This window comes from Haliotis rubra, unplaced genomic scaffold (assembly GCF_003918875.1).
Source record: "Haliotis rubra isolate DU_JTF1 unplaced genomic scaffold, ASM391887v1 Scf295, whole genome shotgun sequence".
NCBI classification, from domain to species: domain Eukaryota; kingdom Metazoa; phylum Mollusca; class Gastropoda; order Lepetellida; family Haliotidae; genus Haliotis; species Haliotis rubra.
The window spans coordinates 688,736-713,184 of NW_025766963.1; the positions used below are offsets into that span (position 1 = coordinate 688,736).

Consider the following 24,449-nt stretch of genomic DNA (forward strand, 5'->3'; position numbering starts at 1 on the left):
GCAGCTGTTGAGTGTCTCTCACCTTCTTCACTATTGATAACCTCCATAACATTTTCTATGGGGAAGCCACAGGGCGGTCAACTACTCAACTATGTTGCTGTCTTGTCCGTCCTGATTAGTTGTGGATCGAGTTATCTGGTACACCCATTGGCTGCAGACCAAAAATCCTCAGAGTTGTATCTGTGAAATATTTTCTAAACCCATCTGACTCACATTTTGTAACAGTGTATAAACTCAGCTTATATCCCTAGTAGTTTCATTTTTAGTTGAATCAAATATAATTATTCTTAACGAAGACTAAATGTTTTCTATGCTTTTTATCGTGCACTGATAAAAGTACTGTGCTGCTATAGTTTCAATTTGGCATCTTTACGGAAAGTGTGAGCGAAGAAAATACAGCCTGATATCTGAACGACATAAGTGTATATGAATTGGGTATGTTCTTATTATGCAACATTAAAAATGACTCACAATAAATGTTGAAAATGGATTTTCTTCTATGACATCATACGACGACAGAGAGGTCATGCAGATATAAAGATAAAGGGGCATAACTCTGCTATGCTTAACACTAGATCAATGTAACTTGGATCACTTGGAGAGAATTTGTTGTGGATACAGACACTATATTTTCGTTATATTTTGTTCTCGGTGAACCAAACTATTCCAGTACAAGGTTCCCCAATGTGAGCAGATACATTTTGATATTTTCACAATTGATAAGAAAAGATGACAATGTACCACATGAGAAAGCATGTAATAGCGATTTGGATGGCCCTATCCGATATGTTAGATTCACATAATCTTCTGTTTGTGTAGATGTATTTTGACTAATTTTGCATAATTATTAACCGAGTACTAGCCATATCTTCAAATGTAATTAAATTACTGAATAGATTACAACATTGTAGTTAACGTCATTGCTTGTTTTATGTATTTTGCGACGTCGGAAAAGACGACATTGGTATACTGATTAGTATATATCTCACCTAATTTCGATTAAATGTATAAAAGGTCTCGGCTTCTATGTCAGAATTTAACACTCTTTAGACAAAACATAAAATGACTGATTTTGCCATTTAAATAATGTCCTGAATTAGCAACAATCAGAAGGTTTGACTGTGTATGTTATTGTGAGCAACATGCGCACTTGTTTGGCATCAAGTTAAGGTAAAATGAAAAATAAAAATTCACAGCACCCGAATATTTATTTTAGGATAAGAATGTTCTTTTTTATGATTATGTAGCTATTTCTCTTCATACATATGCAATGAAAGATGCAAAAAGATAGCTTTTTTTTATGGACCTATTAGAATATGGATGTAAGGTTTTTCCAAAGTAAGACAGGATGTAGTATATATATTTTTAAATTTTCACATAAATATAGTTAGAGTTTGATATCCTGTCATGACAATTATATTTTAATCAAATTTCTAAGATGCCTAGCGGTTAGAACAATCGAAAAAAAAATACATTATCATACAATAAAGGTATAGTTTTTTGATGACGTAACAATTGAATGATGTTATCCCGTCACTGCGCCATTCTAGTGTGCCCCCTCGTAATCGAACCATTTTACATTACGTCACAATGTAAGCGACGTCACGATGCATGTCAGTTGTCATCGCCTCGTACGGCCTCCTACAGTAAACTACACCGTTGCATCCAGTTTCTTGGTTTGCTGTTGCTTCACGCAGCTAACATCACTGGTGGAAACATTACGTTTATGTTTTACGGACGGTTAAAATGTGTCATTTCGACTCACAAGTTTTCAGCGACACGGTAGCGTTAAGTAATGTTTACATTCCCACAATGCAATTGTGGAATGTTGCTTGACTACTCAACTTCCTCTGGATGTACTGATCTAAACTTACGCTGGTAGTAGAAATGCAACGTTCATATTGCCCCATATGGTTTACGTTAATGACAGATGTAATTAAAATAATTCAGAGAAGATATTTAATCGAGCGTAAACCGTCATCAAACTGTTATCATTTGTTTTTTTCTGGTAACATTCGATCTTAGCGTAGGGGCAGACACATCAATAGAACAGCTGGCAGCCAGTTAGCCCTGTGCGAGGATTCTTAATTTAGGTCACCGACACCGTCGTTTGTTTTCTGCCTCAAATTAATCGTAATTATCTTTAGAAAGTATTAAATTTGGAATCTTAGAAAGAATTACACTTCGCCCTACCACCATGTATAGTGTAATAAAACACACTTTAAGCCCTGAACTATTATAGCGTTAAAGCACTGGGACGCAAGCGTCCTCGTGCTTTAACTATAATAGTTCAGGGCAAAAGTGTGTTTTATTACACTATACATGGTGGTAGAGCGAAGTGTATTTCTTAAATGAATTGATTATTATATATATATTATGGAAAACAATGATAGTGAATCATAAAACATTTCTAGCAAATGCGCACCTGGCCAATCAATATACATCATTGTTTTGTCTATTAAACGACACAAACAAATTCAATGAACAAGACAATTCCTTTAAATATGTCTGCATATATATTTCATAACACATTAATATTATCAGTTTTCATTAACCTTCATATGAAACTGCAATATTAGTCTCAATGTATTATACCTCATAGGAACTAAAGTACATGTTGCAGTTATAGCTAAGTTTGATCTTCTAACAATTGTGTAAAGGTTTAAAATATGGTGTACTACACTAAATGTGTCACTTTCTTATGTAAATATTATTGAAACAATCAAAAAACTTTCAAAGAATAAAAAACGTATACCCTATATCCACAGATGATAAGATATTGAACATGGCTAAATGTAGATACTGAAATTAGTTTCATGAAAAAATATCTGAACGATATGCAAAATATACATCATAATACTGAAAGTGTAATCGGAAGGATTAGTCCAGTAGAAATTGTATGAAACCCCGGACATTTAGTATAACAAGCAAATGTTATGACTAAATGAACCCAAATAGGGTACTTGTTCACCATGGAAAACCCAACCAAAATCAACCTTGGGGAAATTGCCAAGTTTACTCTTGTTCAACCGACCTTCACCTCAAAGAAATTGGCTAATATGTACAACAATGTTGACATATGACATCACTACCAATGACCGATTTCTTACAAAATGGCGGCTTCCCTGACAAGGGTACACAGGATTTGGCGAGGACCCTTCCATTGATTCAGGGATCATTTGTACATAAATGAGATGTAAGTAATCAGAATGATTCTGACTATCTGTGTATTGTTATATGTGTTTATTGTTTTCACTGTAAGTAAGAGAAGATGGCAGAAATGCTGATAATTACTGTTGTCGTTCTGCGATATTTTGCATCAGTCATGGCGTCATGCTGCACGGAAACTTTGACAATTTCTTATGAATAATCAAATCATTGCATTGTATCTATTTTTAATTTCCTATTTCTTGCTACGATACTCCTTCCATGCAGTTGTTATTGGTGACAAAGACCATTTGTAATTTGATTCTAAAATGTATGGGGAATTCAGTCATGCATTTGTCACAGCTGGATATGAAACATATGTGATATAATTGGCGTCTCAATACCGGCCTTTGCGAAATGTGATTTTGTAAACACTATCCAATATGGCGTAAAGCGCATTTCGGCGTTCATGCAGGTGTATTTTCGAAAACATCCCAACCGATTCTAGGTTCATCGGCACCGTTTCAGGATTATCATTAGTGGTTTCATAAAAAAAATGATATCAGTGATCATTAATATGCAATTTTTGAATTTCAATACTCCCAGTAATTATCCGATTTTCACATTTCAAAACATACAGCAAATAACGCTGTGAATCGCGATTTCGTATCGTGTCAAAAATGGCGACATGTACGATGAAGCTTATTTTGAAAGGTTATTTTAAGCACTTAAGCTTTGTCTGAGATATTAGTTGATGGTATCGAGAAACAGGGAATCTCCCGCAGAATTTGAAACTGTGAAGTATATTTGTGTACGTGATATATTTAGGATTTTATTGGACTTCAAAGTGAGGGGGGGGGGGGTAGCCTAGTGCTTAAAGCAAAGCATTGGCTCGTCATGCCGAAGACCCGAGTTCGAATCCCCACGTGGGTAGAATGTGTGAAGCCCATTTCTGGTGTCCCCCGCCGTGATGTTGCTGGAACATTGCTAAAAGCAGCGTAAAACCAAACTCAGTCAGTCAGTCAAAGTGAGGGTTGAAGAGGAAGGACATTTATGTCCCTCTGGCACCCAGGGGGGTTAACATTGTAAATTGTTATCGATATCACCTAGATATTTTGGTTGATTCCCATGAAGTAGAATTGTACAAACACAGGAGTGAGCTTGTGGGGAATTACCTTCAAGGCCTGGTGATCACGAATAAAGACCATGCTATGTTTTTACAGGCTCACGGTTCATACGAAAAGTTGAAGTGATAAAGAAATGAAATAAGCCTAAACTGATATTTGACATTTCATGACATAATTTATTTTGGTGTCACAGTTAATCACAAGATGAAACATATCATATGAAATGTATCAAACATTGCACAAACATTACAATACAGTACAGTTGAAGGAAGAGATTTCGCAATAAGTAGAATGTACCATCCCTGTAGATGACTTCGGCAGCGCAGAGATGTTCCAGATAGATTCTGGTGGTGAAACCCAGTATCTTGTCTCTGTCTCCATCATCGATCATGAGGAACTGTTGTCCTGAGTCTGTCTTCTGGTGAACATGTGGCATGGTGATGTCCTCCCTGCATTTAGGAATGGCAGGGAAGATGGATCGTCTGGCCTTGTATAGTTGGTTCTTCACCATATGAAAAGTAGGCATTGCCTTGACCAGGCATCTGTTGTCGGCTGTCCATGCTCCATCTCTCAAGGTCGTCACTTCTTCATTGGAGAGAGAGGGCTTTAGTCTGAGGGTGGATTTGGCCTTTAACTTCAAGCTCACCAGTGTCTCTCGAACCTAGAATAGTAAAATTATACATTACATTTCGTGAAACATTATTATATTACAATTCATGCATGGCAATTACATTCATATTTCAAAATTCTAAATACAAATTTGAAAACAAGAATTTTGTGTTACTTAAATCTCTATATACTTTAATGCTGAAATTTTATTATATACCTTTATATCATTCTGCACCCATTCATGGTTGTGTGCTGTAGGGTAATTTGCTACAACATCATGATGGTTGACATTGTAGCAGTACAATCTTTGGATATACATCTCCTGAAAAACAATTCGTCTGCTTTCGTCTTGTTTACTCTGTACATGTAACCTTCAGCACACAAGTACACATGAAGTCAGAAGGAACTTGTAATCAAACTCTCTTAACTGTGTATGAGCCATTGTGAAAATGATACTGGCTTTTGTAACTTGATTGTATTTAAATGATATTTAAAATATGTAAGTGTACTGTATGGCACTGATTGAGGGAACACATTAATTAGTATCATTATAATCTCAGTGAGCTAAACTCAGTAAATTCAAATCATATTTCACCACAAAGTTCAGAATTTTACAGCCCCAGTGGCTTAATCTCTTATAACAACACTGGCACAACATCAAGGAGATTATACTGTAATAACAAGATTCTACTTCACAGGAATACCCCGGTATTTTACATTGAAAAGTACTGGTATTGAAAGTATTGCTCCATGCCAATTTTAAATGGCAGTTGATCTGGTATCAGTACAATATACACAGGTGATGTTAAATACCTGTAGAGATTGTTGTTGCAGGAAACTATTAAACTCAATCTGCCATGGAAATATGATGAAGTTTGCATAGCTGAAACCAAACAATGAATTGGCTCCTCTGCAAGTGGTAAATGAAACCAATTTACAACTTCCATCTGTCTGACCTTTTTCCATTATCTTGTTTTCAGAGCATAACTGCAACTTGCTATACAGATCAGATGAATGATAATGTGGTGCATCATTTCATAATTTCTGCCTATTTTCCTGAACATAAGTCATAAACTTGACTATTACATGATGGACTTTGCTGGACATATTATTCAAGTGGTGAACTGGTACAATTTGAAGATGATTTGGGTGTAATATTTTCAGATTTTGTTTTCACAATGTTATGTTGAACTTGTTGTGCTCGGTTGTGGGGCACAACTCGCAAACAGTTTGATATTTCTCAATGAAACTTGTTATAGAAACTTGCTATCATGTTAGTTGTAAACTGGTGACTTTTGATGATTTGGGTTAAAAAAATTATGTTTTATGTTTTCATGATAACAAGTTGTTGGACCATAGCTGTATTATGATAGGGGTCTTGGGTCCAAGTGATGGTTCCGGTGAAACCCATTTTCTAACTGGCGTGCTGGTCTGCTTGGGGGAATTAACTCAGCAAAGAGTCTGAAGTCACAAGAAGCTAATCACAATTTTATTTACAAGAATGGAATAACATGGGTGGCCATAGTCGGTACAACCCTCTGGGCTGAGGGGTTGGGTCAACCTGTGTTTGGGAGTTTAAACCATACTGACAAACAATGTTGTTGTTGTGTTTGGTGCTTTTGAGGTCGCCTTCGCCGGTTGGCATGTCGGCAGACCTATCCCTCCTTGGGATGCGTGGGGTGTCCCTCCTTGGGACTCGTGGGTGTGGTGGCGGTGTCCCTCCTTGGGACTCTTGGGGCTGGACCGGGTTGTCTTGGTGGCGTTGGGTGTGGGCGTCTCTCCTTGGGCGCTTGGGTTGGAGTGTCCCTCCTTGGGACGCTTGGGGCTGGTCTGTCCCACCTCGGGACGCATGGCTGGACATTGCTGTCCCAGCTTGTGTTGACCCTCTTTGGGTCGCATGGTTTGTCCCTCTTTGGGACGCGTGGGTGTAAGTACACGAGTGTTGTTTGAACATACACTATATATATTTTTTTTTATTTTTTTATTTTTTTTTTTTTTTTTGGGGTGGACACGGCCACTCCCCTCCTCACGCTCTGGGGAGCAGACACGGCCGCTCCCCTGCTGTAACTCTTGGGGCAGGCACGGCCGCTCCCTTACTCTCACTCTGGGGAGCAGACACGGCCGCTCCCCTGCTGTCACTACTATCACTCTGGGGAGCAGACATGGCCACTCCCCCGCTTTCACTCCTTTCACTCTTGGGGCAGTCACGGCCGCTCCCTTACTCTCACTCTGGGGAGCAGACACGGCCGCTCCCCTGCTGTCACTCTTGGGGCAGGCACGGCCGCTCCCTTACTCTCACTCTGGGGAGCAGACACGGACGCTCCCCTGCTGTCACTTCTATCACTCTGGGGAGCAGACACGGCCACTCCCCCGCTTTCACTCCTTGTTTCACTCTGGGGAGCGGACATGGCCATTCCTTGCTCTCACCTTGGAAGGTGGACATGGCCACTCCCTTGCTCTCATTCAGCTCACTCACCCTGGGGAGCGGACACGGCCACTCCCCTGCTGTTTCCCTAGGGGGTGGACACGGCCACTCCCTGTTTCAAGACCCTCATTGGGACGCATGTGTTGTCCCTCTTTGGGACGCATGGTGGACTGGCGTGCCAGTCTGGCGACCGGGCATGATGACAGGCTGTGCGACCGGCGTGTCCTGGCTGGGCTGGTCCTCTGAGGTCAGGAGCTTGGGTGGTATAATCTCCTTGGCGCCCTCGGACAAACTGAAGACTGGCTTGATTGATAAAATTTCTTTTTAAATATACTGACATAGTTCACTTTCCAAGAGGAAATTGGCTAGTGGTCTGTACATTGCAAGGTGCTCCGTGGGAGCCAGCAGCCGCTTGGCTGTCAATGTACCTAGCCCTGTTTCCTCTCTGAGTGTTTGCCTGGTTGTGTCAAACCGTTGGCAATCCAGCATAATGTGAGGGACTGTAGCTTTGGTGTGGCATGTTTGACATTTCTTATATGAGGTTTTGGTGGTACTTAGTCTTAGGCGGGTGATCATGATGTCGACTTGCCTGTTTTGTGAGGGAGTAGTTCGCGTCCCTTTCACATTGGGGCGGAGTCCATGATACCATCTGCCTTTGTCTGAGGTGTCCCATTGCCTCTGCCACTTGCTAGTGATCGAACCTTGGATCATACTTCGAATTTCGCTTTTTGAGTAAGGATGATCCAGTGACACGTCCAATTCTAGCGCCTGTTTAGCTAGTTTGTCGGCTCTCTCATTACCGGGAATGTCTATGTGAGATGGTATCCAGCACAGTGTTATCTTTTTCTCATTTTCCCTTCTTAGTTTCTGAATGAGAACCAAAATGTCTCGGATGGTGTCAGGTCTACTGCTCGACAAACAATTGGAGATAGTGACTATTTATCTAAAATTGAAACAAGGAAGAGATTATGATTCGTTGACTGATACAAAAATGGGTGTAACCTACAATAACCAATGAAATACAGAATATACAAAATGGGGTGTGTCCTACAAAAACAACTTCAGTGAACACACAGGGGGAGTACTTAATCCTGCTAATCCTATTTCAACTGGCACTAATCTTGTTGGCACTTTTACTGGATGCTTGGATGCTTACCCTGGGCTAGATCTTAACGAGCCTAATTTGTGGTGTGCTTGGATTGCAGTAGATGCATTTACCCTGGGCCGTGTCTTAATGACCCTAAATTGGTGTTTGCTTAATGTTATTGTAACATAGATGATGACATGTTTACTTTATCAAAGCAGTTTATTAAACCGTCTAGGCATAACTTTGTCTTACTGACAGCTTGAGTCCTTGATACCTTAGGCTAGGATTTATCTTAAACATCTGTGAAATTGTGCAGCTGTAATTTATACCTTTTTCAATAGTATGTCTGTGAGATGAGTTTTACTACTTTTGACTGGAGTCTTTCTCTAAGCTATTACTGATGCATGATGAAACTAATATTCTATATCTATATTTTCCTAATATCTGAATCCTAATATTTTGCTTGTAGTGGTTATAATTAAAAATGAATTTCTCATATGAATGATTATTCCATGATAGCTCCAAAACTGTTGAATATTTCATGATCAAACTTGTTGTATGGATCATTCTAGTGTTGAATTGTTGCTTTTTTGTTGATTAATGATGTTGTAGCATACAGAACGGCATTGTTTTTGCCGTCACAAAACTGAATTTATCCAATGGCCATGAACTAAAAGTGGGGTGAAAATAACCTCCTGAAACTTTGATTATGTTTGTATTTTGGCCGTTATCACATGATAAATCTTCAAATTTTCAACAGAATCTCCTCACAGAATCAGTGGTGGAATTGTAAGGGAAGGCCATGAAAGGAAGAAATGATAAAGAAAATGCTCCCGCTATGGCACTATGTACCTGTTTATTTATTTTTAATATATGTCAAAATACATGCCCAGACACTGACTGGCCAAAATGCTGGAAGAAGACCATAGAGAATGGCAGAGGTATATCCCACACCTCTCCAAACAGCTCCGCTGTACCAGACACTGCATCCCTTAACATCTTCTTTAATAGGCTGAGAGTCATGTTTGACCGGGGAAGCTTACAGACATCTTGTCAATTTAGCAGGTTTGAGAAGGAAATGCTCCCCAAGAACTGTTAATCATTGTGGATTTAACCATTCCACAAGCACCTTCCTGTCACCAAGTGATGTAGAACAACTGTTTCCCATCATGGTGAGATAAAAATGCAATGGGTTTACAATGGACCAAGAAGCATCCTATCTGTGATTGTTTCCTGATTCTATATCACTTCTATGCAGAAGACAAAACAAAACATCTGCTCCGATACCGAACAGACTGCCATTGTGTCTTAAGATTTGACAGAGTATACTATAGTATACAGACATCTCGTCAGACCTAACCAATGGAGAAGAAAAAGTCATCCTTGCATACCTTGTAGGATCTTTCAGCCAAGAGGGCCAGGTGTGAGTCAAGATCTGATTTCTTACTTCTATTACATTATAGCCATAATTAACTTGCACCATAAAAACTCTCTAGATTTTTCAACAGGCGTCTTGTTCAGTGTCATCTTTCTTAGATTGAAGTTGCTCTGGATGCAAGCACAAGCAGGAATTCATCACTTCTTTTCTGTGTGAGCTTGGCATAACAAGGACTATTTTTCATTAAAAATAATATTCTGTGATTGATTATGAAGGTTTTAAAGTTTAATTTAAGATCCATAAGGTAAACATCATCTTGCACAATCTTTCATTAAAAAATGGAGTTTGTGTTTAGTGTTTGAGAATGGGTTCCATTACTCTGTGAATTGTGGAACTCATCAGAATCCTATGGATCCCTAACTATCTGCTTCAAGTGCCAGGCTATCATGTGCACTATGGATTCAAGATGTTTTCTGTGCATTTCTGTTACTGAGCAGGAAGTGGAAGATTACTTGAAGCTCAGAACCATTTTACGCCATAATCATCTTACTCCTAAAGTTGGAGGATTAAAACCAAGAAACCTTGTTCTAAGGATTAATCCATGAGTAAAGTCAGGGCATGAGGGTACATAAGAGCAATCCATGGCATTTTCACAGTGCTGGAACACAGGAAATAAGTGTGTACATGTTTCCGGAATCTGGCTCTGCTATCCCACCCCACCCCATTCAAAGGAGGCAGTAGATTGTGAGACTCAGTCTTACTGCTTCAGGCTGAAAGCATAAAGTCTTATGTCATGTTCCCTATGATAAGCAGAACAGCAGGTTTCAACAGTGCCATAGCAGAAGAGACCCAATCTGAGGGGCTGGGGCGGTCACAATTATTTATGCCTATCCAGCGTACTGCAAACCCCATCAACCTGGATTTACCTGTGACTATGATTACAGACTTTCCAAAAAGGGTCTAGATCAAAAGCCCCTTGGTACAAAAGACCCTCGAAAAATGACCAAAAGCCCCTCACTTTACATATTAATGGGCAAATAAGATTAAAGACAAGAAATAATTAACAACATGATACATTTTATTGCTTGATGATATAATGACCCAAAATACTATATAAATTAATATGTAATTAGCAAATATTTTTAGAGAATAAGAAATATATATCATCAAACAAATGAAAACAAATCAACAAGAATTATAAATGATATGACATAATCCTCCTTGGGAAAGCCTGAGATTGGCTATGAGAAATGTTTGTTTGTCAAGTACTATTATGAAATATTTGAAACAAGTATTTTATTATGAAATACAGGAATCGAGGGGATTTTGACAGTGAAGTGATGTGGAAGTGACCTGGATCATCAGTTTTCTAACGAAAATATCTGGTATTCTGCATTTTACTATCCCTTTTATCAAATTACTGATTCAATGCTGTCAGTTGTCTGGGATTACTAGAATTTACCATCATGATACTTGTGTGCTCACTGGTTTATTTAACTTTCCATCTGTATGAAATGATTGATAGCAATTATTCTGACATATTCAATACTTTTTCTACGCAAGGCGATTCAAGGTTGCTCGGAAATAGTTTTCCGGGTCAGATCGTAACATGCATGTGCAGTAGAGGTCAAAATTCGCTGATATAAAAATGTTGCAGTTTCATAGTCTTTCGTTGCCGTTTTTACAATTTCACTAGCGAGGTAATATGTTAATGTTGCTATTTCCACGAATAATGTGGACTTTTCTGTGTTTTTCTGCCCAGTGGGAAAGTTTTCTTTGGTAGGCCTGAAACTGGTTACAACAGCCTTTCTACACTGTGGTGATGAACCATTTATGGGTCTGCATGCACTAAGAAGCATCCTGTTATTTCAACATTGCAAAATAGGACTCAATGATAACAACAAATCCTTAAGCTTGGGCAGTCACCAGAGGGAGTACCATTGGACACTGTTTGCCTAACTTTAATTGCCATGCATGTCACCTTGTTACCTTATAGATCAAAGCTGTATTCCTGGCCCGCGTTTCACAAAAGCCTCCTAAATTTAGGAGGTCGTAGACCATGCAACCTTGTTTACGACCCTCTTCCGACCTCCTTTACGACCATTTCACACAGACGTCATATCCATGTCGTACGACGCGGTCCTAAATCCATGTCGTACATTGTATAAGAGGTACTTTGTTGTATAGCAACGCATAAAGCGAGACCGAACGGGAACCTGCTTATCTTGTTATTCCCAAAGTATTTCAAAATAGAAATACAGTTTGAATAACAATGCAAATGTTATGTTTTAAGTTCAATGTACAGGTTATCTTATCGTAAAAAAAATATCAATAAATAAATTATTTTGGATTCTCTCACTAAATTCCATTGAAAATTACAAGATAAAATGTATAAATCATTTCCATTAATTTTATCAGTTTTACTTACAAGGTTTGAATTAAATCGCTGTCCATTAACTTGTTCATATGGAACTGCAATATTAGTCTCAAAATTTCTCAGGTCTTCTTTGTTAGCGCGTTTTAATCACTTGCAGTGCCATAATCGTTGACGCCATCTTTCTAGTGTTTATGACCTCCTAAAGCAATTACGACAGGTCAATCGGGGTCCTAAATTTTGGGCTGTTTACGGCACAGTGTAAATATAAGAGGTCTTTGTGAAGCGGGGTAAAAAAAATAAGAGGTGGTCTACGACCTGCTTTACGAGGTCGTACCGGTAAGAGGGCTTTGTGAAACGGGCCCCTGGACCCCAACTGATCAACTGAGACTCAGTCTAACATCAGAAGGAGGAAGAAAACTTAGATTTTGGTTTGCCTCCCAAATCTGAATACGAACTTTGACACTTCTTCTTTGGAGGTTAAGAGGTTGTGAAATGCAGGAAGAATTACTCGTCAGATATAGATGACAAGCTAATTCATTCCCATAATTCTTATCCAAGTACAGACAAAGGTAGTTAATGAACTAACAAGAAGGGTTGTTATAGCTCAGCATTTTTTTTATTGTTGTTTATCACTAAACAAGATTCCACCTGCATGATGGAGGTCAGCAAATAATCATACAACCCAGTGATTGACATGAGCTGACCACATGATCTCATTTTTTGCAATTTATCACAGACAAGATGTATTGAATACTAATTCTGGAGATTCATGACATTGAATTATTCAAAAGCAAACTCAGCACAGTCAGTTGGATGCAAAGGAGGTTACAGGGAGACATTGACCATCTTGCAAACCCTTCATACACAGGAGTCAGTTGTTTTTGCATTATTGCAATAAGCAGTCTGCAGAGAAACTATGCCTACCATTTGACTACAAGACATGATTTTACGGAAGTCTTCACTTAATCTCTGATTAAACTCAATCTGGTCATCAAGGTTGGATATCCAAGTATTTTCATGCCAATTGCATTGCAATTGCATATTACCACCCTAACACCATTGTTTCATGGATGGGTTTCGTGGCCAGGTTATAGTTACACTTCAGGCAACCTTCTGGAAGGATCTCTTCACATTTTTTCTTGAGATCTATTATTGTCTCAGCTCTCAATGCATAGATACTTATCCATAGATCTACTTTATGACCTTTCTGACAATACTAGAGTGGTGACTTATGTCCAGATTTATATATTTTTATCAGGGTTACTACACATTTGTTTGTCTTTTCGGACTAGATTTGATGCAGGCCAGATGTGACTACAGAATGCCCTCTTCACCTTAAGGGGTATTTCTTTGGATAACATCAATCTTGGACACTCTTCAGTGAGACTTGTCAGCAAGTTTCACTAACAACATTCCAGGGAACATCAGTCCAAATCCAGACCCCAATCACTTTAAGTAAACATGATGCCCATTGATTTGTATAGGGTTTTTTGTGTATGCCTTACTGCTTTGGTCTTTCTTAGAGTTCTGATGAAAATTGACTAAAATGTCCTACTCCAAAACCAGCCCACATAAGACATGATTAATGGCCACTTAAACACACTAAATCATCACACTTTGAAATAATCACACAAAACATACAACTTCAGTGGCAATTCCTAGATCTTGGACACCATCTACAACAACAGTTACAATGAGTTCTGCCAGTGGCACAGAGGACAAGAAGTGGAGGTTGGAGTCACAAACATGTTACCACCTTCTTCATACTATAGAGACATTCAGGCATTGACAGTCCCATTCCATTTGTATACACCCAGGTTGTTGCACATAGCCTATATAACAGTAACAAGGACTTCTGTGGATAATCTTTAAGTATGATGACAGTCAAAATACAAGATTTATGACATAAATGTGATTGAGGCCGAGTTTTTTTTTAGATATTAGCAATTGTAAGTATTGGAATATATTTCCAAACAAAAGGTAATTTCCAAGATATTTTTATGGATTAAACTTCTTTGTTAATTTCTCTCACGACGTTTGAGACCATTCCAGGTCCCTTCATCAGTTCACCTGATGAAGGGACCTGGAATGGTCTCAAACGTCGTGAGAGAAATTAACAAAGAAGTTTAATCCATAAAAATATCTTGGACATCAATGTACAACTTCTAAATGCCACTGAAAGACATCAAAAGGTAATTTGCTTATTTCCAAATAAATATTTCTCTTACTGAGCAAAAAGTAAAACAAGTCGTGTTAAGCAGTGCAGATTGTCAGTACTTCAGGCTTTGGTTGCAATACAATTTTGAACTGATGATAACAGTGACCAGCTCTCAACATTTGAATGCTGATATTAAGCAAACTGATAAATGTTCTTAATACTGCATTTTACAACTTCTGAGGCAAGTTCTTCTTATTTTTCAGAAATTAAATGAAGAGGCACTCACACAGGCAACAATGCAATACAGTGTACAGATGGGCAGTCTGAAGACAGAACATATGACAGTTATGTCGGAACTGGAGAAGGAACGAGCTTCTGTTGGAAAACTAGAGACTGAGGTATGAGATTTCATATGCTTACAGTAGCTCTCTGTATGTATACTTTTGGTTTGGTATCAAGAAAATGTTTCTGAAACATTACCAGACAATGGTCAGCAGTACCTCCTTTATTTTGAAAGAACATGTTGAGCTGTCATGTTGAGTAAGCCAATGAAATATTTAGCAAAGGTATCAACTAAACTATTGCAGAACTATTGCAGTAGTGGTGTGTATTCTAATGCTATTGTCATTGTATCAATGGTCTTATGTAATTGACCATTTGGAATTGATGAATACGTTCCCATGTTTTTTCAGGTGATACTTGTGGACTTAAATAAAGCCATTAAATCATTGAAGTATCCAGATAGACTGGGCTGCTCACCGTTACAGGGAAAAGACTTGTATGCTTCCAACAACAGTTTTACTCTTGAAATCACAAGTATTTCCAAGGGTTTGTTGTTAAAGTCCCAGTGCACCTAACTATTAAGGACAAAAGAATTCGCTATTTTAATGAATTCCATTTGTCTGATAAACAATATACAGTAACGCAACCACTGGTGTATTTCTGGCATTAGAAAAATGCTCCTTCCTACGACTGAGGCTGGTGCAGGTGAATACCCTTCATCTTTGATAATGCCATGCTCAACTTTGAAGCCTAGTTAGCTAACATCACGGCCCAGTTTACTCTCTTATGATGGGGTCAACACCTACATCAACTATGCTTGGCAGTATTGGCAGAAATGCTGAACATGTTGTACTCTTAACCATTTGACTAACGGGATCGGGTGGTCAGGCTCGCTGGCTTGGTTGACACATGTCATCGGTTCCCAATTGCGCAGATCGATGCTCATGCTGTTGATCACTGGATTGTCTGGTCCAGACTCGATTATTTAAAGACCGCCGCCATGTAGCTGGAATATTGCTGAGTGGGCATAAAACTAAACTCACTCAGTTAACCATTTGACAATCAGCTGTTCAATGGCAAGTGTGAGGAAGCCTGAAGTCGGAAGATAACAGGAAGTTTCACAGTGCCCTAACTTCTAGCCCTGACCTGAATCAAGTTGACTTCCAAAACATTCTCTCTGACAGCAGTACCAAGGACCAAGGACCACATATGCCAGCACTCTGCTGGAGGTATGCCAGTTTGCAGGGGACATCCGTTTGTCACCTTGTTTAGAAAATTGGAAGATCATAACAACCGACCAGTGAATCCTCAAGGTCATCAAATAGGAATACTGTCTTCAGTTTGCAAAGAAACTCCCGTGATGACATGTCCAGTGGGGCATTGCTATCAGCTTCGGGATCCCCATATTTCAGCAGCGATGACAACAATAGACAAGTTCTCAAGAAAGCTGTTGTGGTCTTGAACTAGGCTAGGGTTCTTCTTTCCAGTACTTCTGGTTCCCAAGAATGATGCAACCGAACTCATCAATGATCATCGATCTGAATATCCTTAAGTGTGAATACCTGAGTCGACTACCCAATCTTCATAGGAGACTCCATGATTTCCATAGATCTACAGGACACACATAAACATGTACCTATCCATCCAGACTCTAAAGACATCTACGCTTTGCTGTCAACTGGAGACTGTTTCAGTTCAGAGTTCCACCACTCAGAATATCAGTGGCTCCATGGCTATTCACAATGGTAACAACCCCAGTAGACAACTCCCTATGTCTGAGAGGTTTCTTCGGGAATTTTTGGTTCCTAGTGCATCCAGAAAAATCAGACCTTCAGTCCAAGAAAGTACAGAAGTAGATTTGGGCCATATTCGACACTCAACAAGGTATCATTTACCCCCACCGTTGGAACGCTATCATGATAGCACAACCAGGAAATCAGAGTTCCAGATACCTCTGCACTCTCTATAGCAATGGATGTCACTATTAGGGGCACTCACATCTATGCAGGAACTAACATTCAGATGCCATCTGCATCTCAGATTCATTAAGAATTGGATCAATCAACATCTAGGGAAACAGCTAGACTCTGTCATAATACCTACAGATCTAGTGTTCAAGGACCTTGGTGAAACCCCAATAATGTCATACATGGGACTCCAATCAGGATATAGATGCCAGATTGTCAACTATTCATGGATGCTTCACTCTCACGATGGGGAGTTCATCTGGAAGACAAGACGGAATTAGGTCTTTCGGAGTCACCAGTCCATGTCAACATCTTTGAAAAGTCTTATAAACCTTAACATGCTGGGCATTAATCCTCATGAATTTCTCACTACTAGTTGCCTCAGACAAGCCACGGTAGTTGCCTATATCAACAGATTCCAAGGTACCTATTTTCAAGTCCTCATGGAATGTTACAACCTAGTGGACAGCCTTGATTGCCAGACACATCCCAGGGAAGATCAACATCCTTGACTTCTGGTTGCGCATGCGACAAGGTCGGACGTGAGACATATCGTCTCCGCAACCCATGGAACCTTTCTATGTAATTCTACTACAAAAATTCGCCTATGAATAAATTATCGGTCTACTAATATCACATATATATATATATAAATTATCCTGTGAGAGAAAACAACCCTGCAATTTTTTAACATTATTGGACTTTTGCTCTACACGTGTACCATGCCAGACCAATGACACACACGCTCGAATTCAACAATGGAGGAGGTCGTACAAGCATCGGAAAAAAGGTTGGCTGAGTTCATTAAAGACACTAAATCAGAACTGCAGGCTTCAATGGACTCTATAAAAATTGAATTGACAGAGATGAAAGGTCAAATAGCCACAACTGACCATGTGGTGTCAGTACACACGGACGAAATCAGGGACCTACGAGGTGAACTCAGAACATATAAGCAGGCTTATGAGGCTTTGGAAAAACAAGTTGTGCTTAAATACATCCATGATAGGAGAACCAATCTGCTATTTTACGGTATTCCAGAGGAACCAGAGGAAAATGCTAAGCCGGTGTTGAGAAACTTTTTTGTACAATGTCTTAACTTCAGTGAGCAAAGAGTTAATGATATCTATTTCGAAGTTGCGCACCGTCTAGCCAAGTCCAAAGATCAAAGGGAACACCGTTCCTCTGCCCCTCGCAGGATAATTGCCACCTTCCTCCAGATAAGCGACAGATAGGCAGTCTATGAGTCCAGGGTGTTGTTGAAGGGAACAGGCTACAGTGGTCTGATGAAAAAGAGGAGGGCTATTCTCGGACATCAGGCAAACACCATACGTGAAACGACCAAACTCTGGACTAGGGTCCGAGTTGTAGGAACTGAAGTGGTGCTGGAGACAAGAGATCCATCAATTCCATCATCCGCATGGAAGACATACCAGTAGATATGTCTGTCTATATCTACAAAAACTCTGTCGCTATGTTTTGAGTCTATAAACACAACAAACAGCTTGGACAGAATCATATTTTCCTATAACTTATCGCAGTGATGCACAACAGCAAGTAATGTCCGTTGTTTCTTTCCGAAACCTTTGTACAAATACAGATAATGAAAATACAAACCTTTTAATCATTCTGTTGTATTCTCATTTACAATATTGAGATATAGTAGTTCAGGGACTTGGCTATATACTATATTGTATTTCTACTTCTAACTCCCTTTCATGACATCAGTCAACCAGAATTATTTCAATACCCATGGCGGTTACTGCCATGACAGACCTTTCGATGTTTCCCACTTTTGAGACTCTGAGGTCATAGAGGAAGCCTATGTTTATCTATGTTTAATGAAAATATCAGCTCATAATCATTATTACTACTACATATCATACACCATTTGAAAGGTCTAATCCTACTGTTTATAAATATGAAAGTTATTTTTTATCATATTATTCAAGTAATACGACTACAACTTAAATAAGTTAATTTTTAATGAAAATGCAAGCTTACACATTTATATGTCCAGATAAACCATGAAGGAAGCAAAAAATGAGGCACTTTTTTTCCATTTGTAACATGTCATAATATCCCCTTACCTTTTTCTTTTATATTTTCATTTTTACGTAATCGGAAAGTTATTATAAAAAGATTTCTAAATTAATATTTATGGTCGTCTATTTCCCGATATCTGTGGCTTTCCGCTCGGTAACGTGATACAACAGCGTGAAATACCTCCGTTTTCGAAGCTTCGTATGAATAACATGTGAGGCGATTCGTTTGATGGCGGGTATCGTTCGAAAGCTCTGAACATCCACAAAATCTCACTGTACCCTTGCCAAGAGTATTTTCACAGTTGTAAGAAGCGATTTTATTGGATAAAGATTGGTTTCTAATGACGCTTATTTGCCTCAGTCTGCTATAAGGAACGTGATTGGTCAAAATCAGACACGTGACCTATGGCAGCCAATCAAATAACAGCATGGATACTGTCGCCGTAAACGATAACCTGAAGGTTCAGATGAATGTTTTGGGTAAAATCATGCTATTCTGAACGTGTTATGCAAAAATTCACCACCTATGCGTATATTATGGAACTTAGTGGACGTATCGTGCTAGATTATGACCAGTGCAAGAAAGTTTAATGCATATATTTTAGCATTAAACATCGTGTCCGAGCGTAAAGTTCGAAGCGACGAAAGCCTAGATGTCACTTGAATTACATTACACGATCGCACAAAAAAGATGGAAATAGTAAGTTGTAACGTACATTTGACAACTTGTATGAGTACTGTTGTTGATTTTATTCTTCCGTTTATTCAATTTGTGTAATTATTATCTCGAAACATCGTTACTTTGCTCTTTGACAACTCTGATGTGGACCCGTTGCCGAAGCATGTGTCCAAGAATCGTTTTTTTCAATAACATTGCGAAAAATAGTTTATAATTCTAATTCTGTCGATTATATATGGCCATTTGAAATGTAATAAGTGTTTTCAGGCATTATGAAAAGTGATAGATTTGATAAATGAATCATATGTTAGTTAGGTTCCTAAAATTATATATCATTTTGATGCGACTACTGCCTGGCCGGTTTTCCGGCCTACGGTGTCTGGGGACTGGTGACGTCTTGGCCGGTTTTCCGGCCTACGGTGTTGAATGGGTTAATACCTTGCTGCAATCCATTATGTTCATTTTGTATATCATTGACAATGGCAGACAAACTAATAATTATATCACAAAACTGTAGGGGCTTAAATGACAAACTAAAACGTAAATAACTGTTTACATTTCTAAAACGTAAAAAAGCATCTTTCTATTGCCTACAAGACATACATTTCACTCAAAATATGGAAAAGACAATACAGGAAGAATGGGGATATAAGAACTGTTTTTTTAAGAGCAATTCTCGTGGCTTAGCTATCCTGCGCTCTAAATGGAATAACTTCAAGCTGCATGCGGTAACCACAGACGAAGAAGGTAATATGATAATAATTGAACTGACACTAGACACATAAACTTGCTATTGCTAACCTGTATGGTCCCAACAATGAAGATGCAGACTTTTATATATCCCTTGCGCAGAAAATCAAAAACTTCCACAGTGACCATGTGATCTTATGTGGAGATTGGAATGTTGTACAAGAATTTTCTACTGATACCTTTAACTATAAACATGTGAATAATCCTAAAGCTAGAGACCAGATTTTACAACTAAAAGAAGATCTAGGTTTCTTTGATCCCTGGCGTCAAATGGACCCTTATGACCGGCAATACACCTGGTGACAACCCTCTCCATTTAAACAAGCACGTTTAGATTACTTTCTCGTATCTCATAATATGCTACTTTCAATTACAGAATCAGTAATAGAACCAGGTTTCAAAACAGACCACTCTTTAATATCGATGACATTTAAACTGTCAGATTTATCACACAGTTTTGGAAGTTTAACAATTCTTTATTAAGAGATCACGTCTATGTAAAGAAAGTGAAGAATATTATTTCTGAAACCGTTGCTCAGTATAAAGTAGACACAGTTGAATATAGCATTGACGACCAAATTCTTTTCGAAACTATTTTACTGATGATAAGGGGAGAAACCATTAAATACTCTTCATTCAAGAAAAAGGAAAGAATTAAGAAAGAAAAACATCTCTCTGACAATCTTAATGAAAAAGAAATTGAACTTGATGAATCTGATAATGAAACGATTAAAGAGGAAATAATCACTGAAATAAAGGCTATTCAACAGGAACTTGAAGAATTATACGAAATTAAAACTAAATCCTTTTCAAGAGTAGAAGATTCCAACGGACGTGTCCTCGACTCAGAATGATATTCAGAATGAAGTAAAATTATTTTATCAAAAGCTGTATAGTAAACATGACGTCTCTGACATTAATTTAGATAATCTACTGAAAGGATATTGTATTCCGAGACATAGTAATGATGTTGCATCGAAGCTTGAAGATATAATTACCAAAGATGAAATCCTTGCCTCCCTATAATGTCTTAAAAATAATTAGAGTCCTGGTACAGATGGTTTCACTGCTGAGTTTCTTAATGATTTTTAGGGTATGATTGAGGAAAATGCCTTGTTCGTTCTCTAAATTATGGATACAAAAATGGAGAATTATCAGTATCACAAAAAACAAGGACTTATCACATGTATTCCGAAGGGAAATAAGCCAAAACAATTCATGAAAAATTGGCGTCCAATATCACTATTATCAGTATTTTACAAAGTTGCTTCAATAGCAATTTCGAAATGAATTAAATCCATTTTGGACACATTGATAAACGAACATCAAAAGGGCATCATGTCTGGTAGATGTATGGACGATATCACCAGACAGATCTATGACTTGATTGAATATACTGACACATACCAAATCCCCGGACTTCTACTACTAATAGATTTTGAAAAGGCCTTCGATACTCTTGATTGGACAATTATCGAAAACACTCTCACCTTTTTAAATTTTGGAGAATCAATTAAAAACTGGAAAAAGGTTTTCTGTAAGAATATCAAATCAAGTGTACTTGTAAATGGTTTTGGCTCAAATAGTTTTGAAATATACAGGGGTTGTCGTCTAGGTGACCCACTATGGCCATATCTTTCATCCTTTGTGTTGAGATTCTCGCAATATTGATACGTAATAATGCAGAATAAAAGGAATTCATTTAGGCAATGTAGAATATCTACTAAATCAGTTTGCTGATGATACAACTTGTACCCTAGATGGAACAGAACACTATCTACAAGCAGTGCTTCAAATTTTAACCTTCTTTGCCCTCTTTTCAGGATTGAAAGTCAACATAGACAAAACTAGAATTTTTTGGATTGGTTCGAAGAAACGTTCAAGAATGAAACTTTGTCAGAAATGGAATCTAAACTGGGAACAAAGTAATTTTGAACTACTGGGAATAAAATTTGACTTGGATGTTGAAGATATGATTGATCATGTCAATATGGTCAGCTCGAAACCTAACCCCTTTGGGCAGAACCACCATGTTGAAATCTCTTGTCCTCCCGAAATTAAACCATTTGTTTGAATCTCTACCTAATCCTCCGGACAAATTGATTGATGACTATCAAGGTAAATGTTTTTATATATATGGGGAAACAAACCCGATAAAGTCAAACGTGACCAACTGATATGCACTGTTAACCCACTGGATGCCACAGGGACATATATGTCCTTCCCCTTCAACCCTCAATTTGAAGTCCAATAAAAATCAAAATGTCCCACACACACAAATACACTTCACAGTTCCGAATTCTGCGGGAAATGTCCTGTTTCTTGATACCATCCACTATTATTTTAGACAAAGCTCAAGTGCTGAAAATGACCTTTTAAAATAGGCTTTATCGAAAATGTCGCCATTTTTGACACAGTACGAAATCGCGATTCACAGTGGTATTTGCTGTATGTTTTGAAATGTGAAAATCGGATAATTACTGGGAGTATTGAATTTCAAAAATAACATATTCATGATCACTGATATCAGTTTTACATGAAATCGCTAATGATAATTCTGAAACGTTGCCGATGAATCTAGAATTGGTTGGGATATTTTCGAAAATACAATTACACGAACGCCGTAGAGCGCTTTCCGCCATATTGGATAGTGTTTACAAAATCACGTTTCACAAAGGCTGGTATTGAGATGCATATTACATCATGTATATTTCATATTAAGCTTCGAAAAATGCATCACTGAATTCCCCATACATTTTAGAATCAAACTGCAACTGGTCTTTGTCGCCAATACCAACTGCCTAGATAAAATGTGATGAAACATATTGGGTGTGAAAATGAACGCTGTGCTCGAAAGACTGCGCTTGAATGAAATGTAAACAAAGGCAAATTTTGATTTTGCACTGCGTAGCATTTTCGGTAATTTTCCAACATTCACCCGAATATTCATTGCTTGCAATAGCTCAATACCTTTGGAATATGCATGGAAAGAGTATCGTAGCAAGAAATAGGAAATTATGAATAGATACAATGCAACGATTTGATAATTCATAAGAAATTGTCAAAGTTTCCGTGCAGCGTGACGCCATGACTGACGCAAAATCACGCAGAACGACAACTGTAATTATCAGCATTTTGGGCTTTTTCTCTTACTTAAAGTGAAAATGATCAAAAAACATATAACAATACACAGATAGTAAGAATCATTCTGATTACTTACATGTCATATTTATGTACAAACGATCCCTGAATCAATGGAAGGGTCCTCGCAAAATCCTGTGTATCCTTGTCAGCAAAGCCGCCATTTTGTAAGAAATAGGTCATCGGTAGTGATGTCATACGTCAATATTGTTGTACATATTAGGCAATTTCTTTGAGGTGAAGTTCAGTTGAACAAGAGTACACACAATCGCCAAATCCTTCTGATTACACTGTCAGTATTATGATGTATATTTTGCGTATAGTTCAGATATTTTTTCATGAAACTGACTTCAGTATCTACATTTAGCCTTGTTCAATATCATATCATACGTGCATATAGGGTTTATGGTGTTTTATTCTTTGAAAGTTTTTGATTGTTTGAATAATATTTACATAAGAAATTGACACATTTAGTGCAGTACACCATATTCTAAACCTTTACACAAGTGCAAGAGGATCAAACGTGGCCATAACTGCAATTACTTTAGTTCCTATGATGTACAATATTCAATGCATTTGGACTAATATTTCAGTTTCATATGAACAGGTTAATGAACGGAATTTTAATTCAACCTTATAAGTAAAACTGATAATATTTAATGAAACTTATTTATATAAGTTATGAAATGTATATGCACACATATTTCAAGGAATTGTCTTGTTCATTGCATATGTTTGTGTCGCTTGTAGACAAAACAATGATGTATATTAATTGACCAGGTGCGCCTTTGTCGGTAACGTTTTATGATTCACTATCACTGTTTTCGGTAATATAATCAATTCATATTCGATTAAAAGATATTGTGATGAGAGGATATCAAACTCTAACTATATTTATATGAAACTTGTTTAAAAATATATAAACCATGTCATGTCTTACTTTGGACAAATCTTACATCCATATTCTAATATATAGTTCCTTAAATAAAAGCTATCTTTTTGCATCTTTCATTACATACTTATGAAGAGAAATAGCTACATAATCATAAACAAAGAAAATTCTTATCCTAAACAAAATATTCTTTTGTTGTGAAATATTATTTTTCATTTACGTTAAATTGTTGCCAAACAGGTGCGCGTGTTGCTCACAATAAGATACACAGTCAAACCGTCTAATTGTTGATATATTCAGGACACTATTTAAATGGCAAAATCAGTCATTTTATTTTTTGTTGAAAGAGTGTTAAATTCTGACATAGAAGCCGAGACCTTTTGTA

At 37.9% G+C, this 24,449-nt stretch overlaps 1 protein-coding gene across 1 annotated transcript in view; it reads left to right on the forward strand.

Moving 5' to 3' along the window:
- The window catches only part of LOC124282195 (ankyrin repeat domain-containing protein 26-like), an 895,780-nt gene that overhangs the window by 452,666 nt on the left and 418,665 nt on the right, over positions 1–24,449 (forward strand). Inside the window, exon 26 of the mRNA XM_046718159.1 lies at positions 14,572–14,706. Coding sequence (XP_046574115.1) covers positions 14,572–14,706 — 135 coding nt within the window. The remainder of the gene's footprint in view (positions 1–14,571; positions 14,707–24,449) is intronic.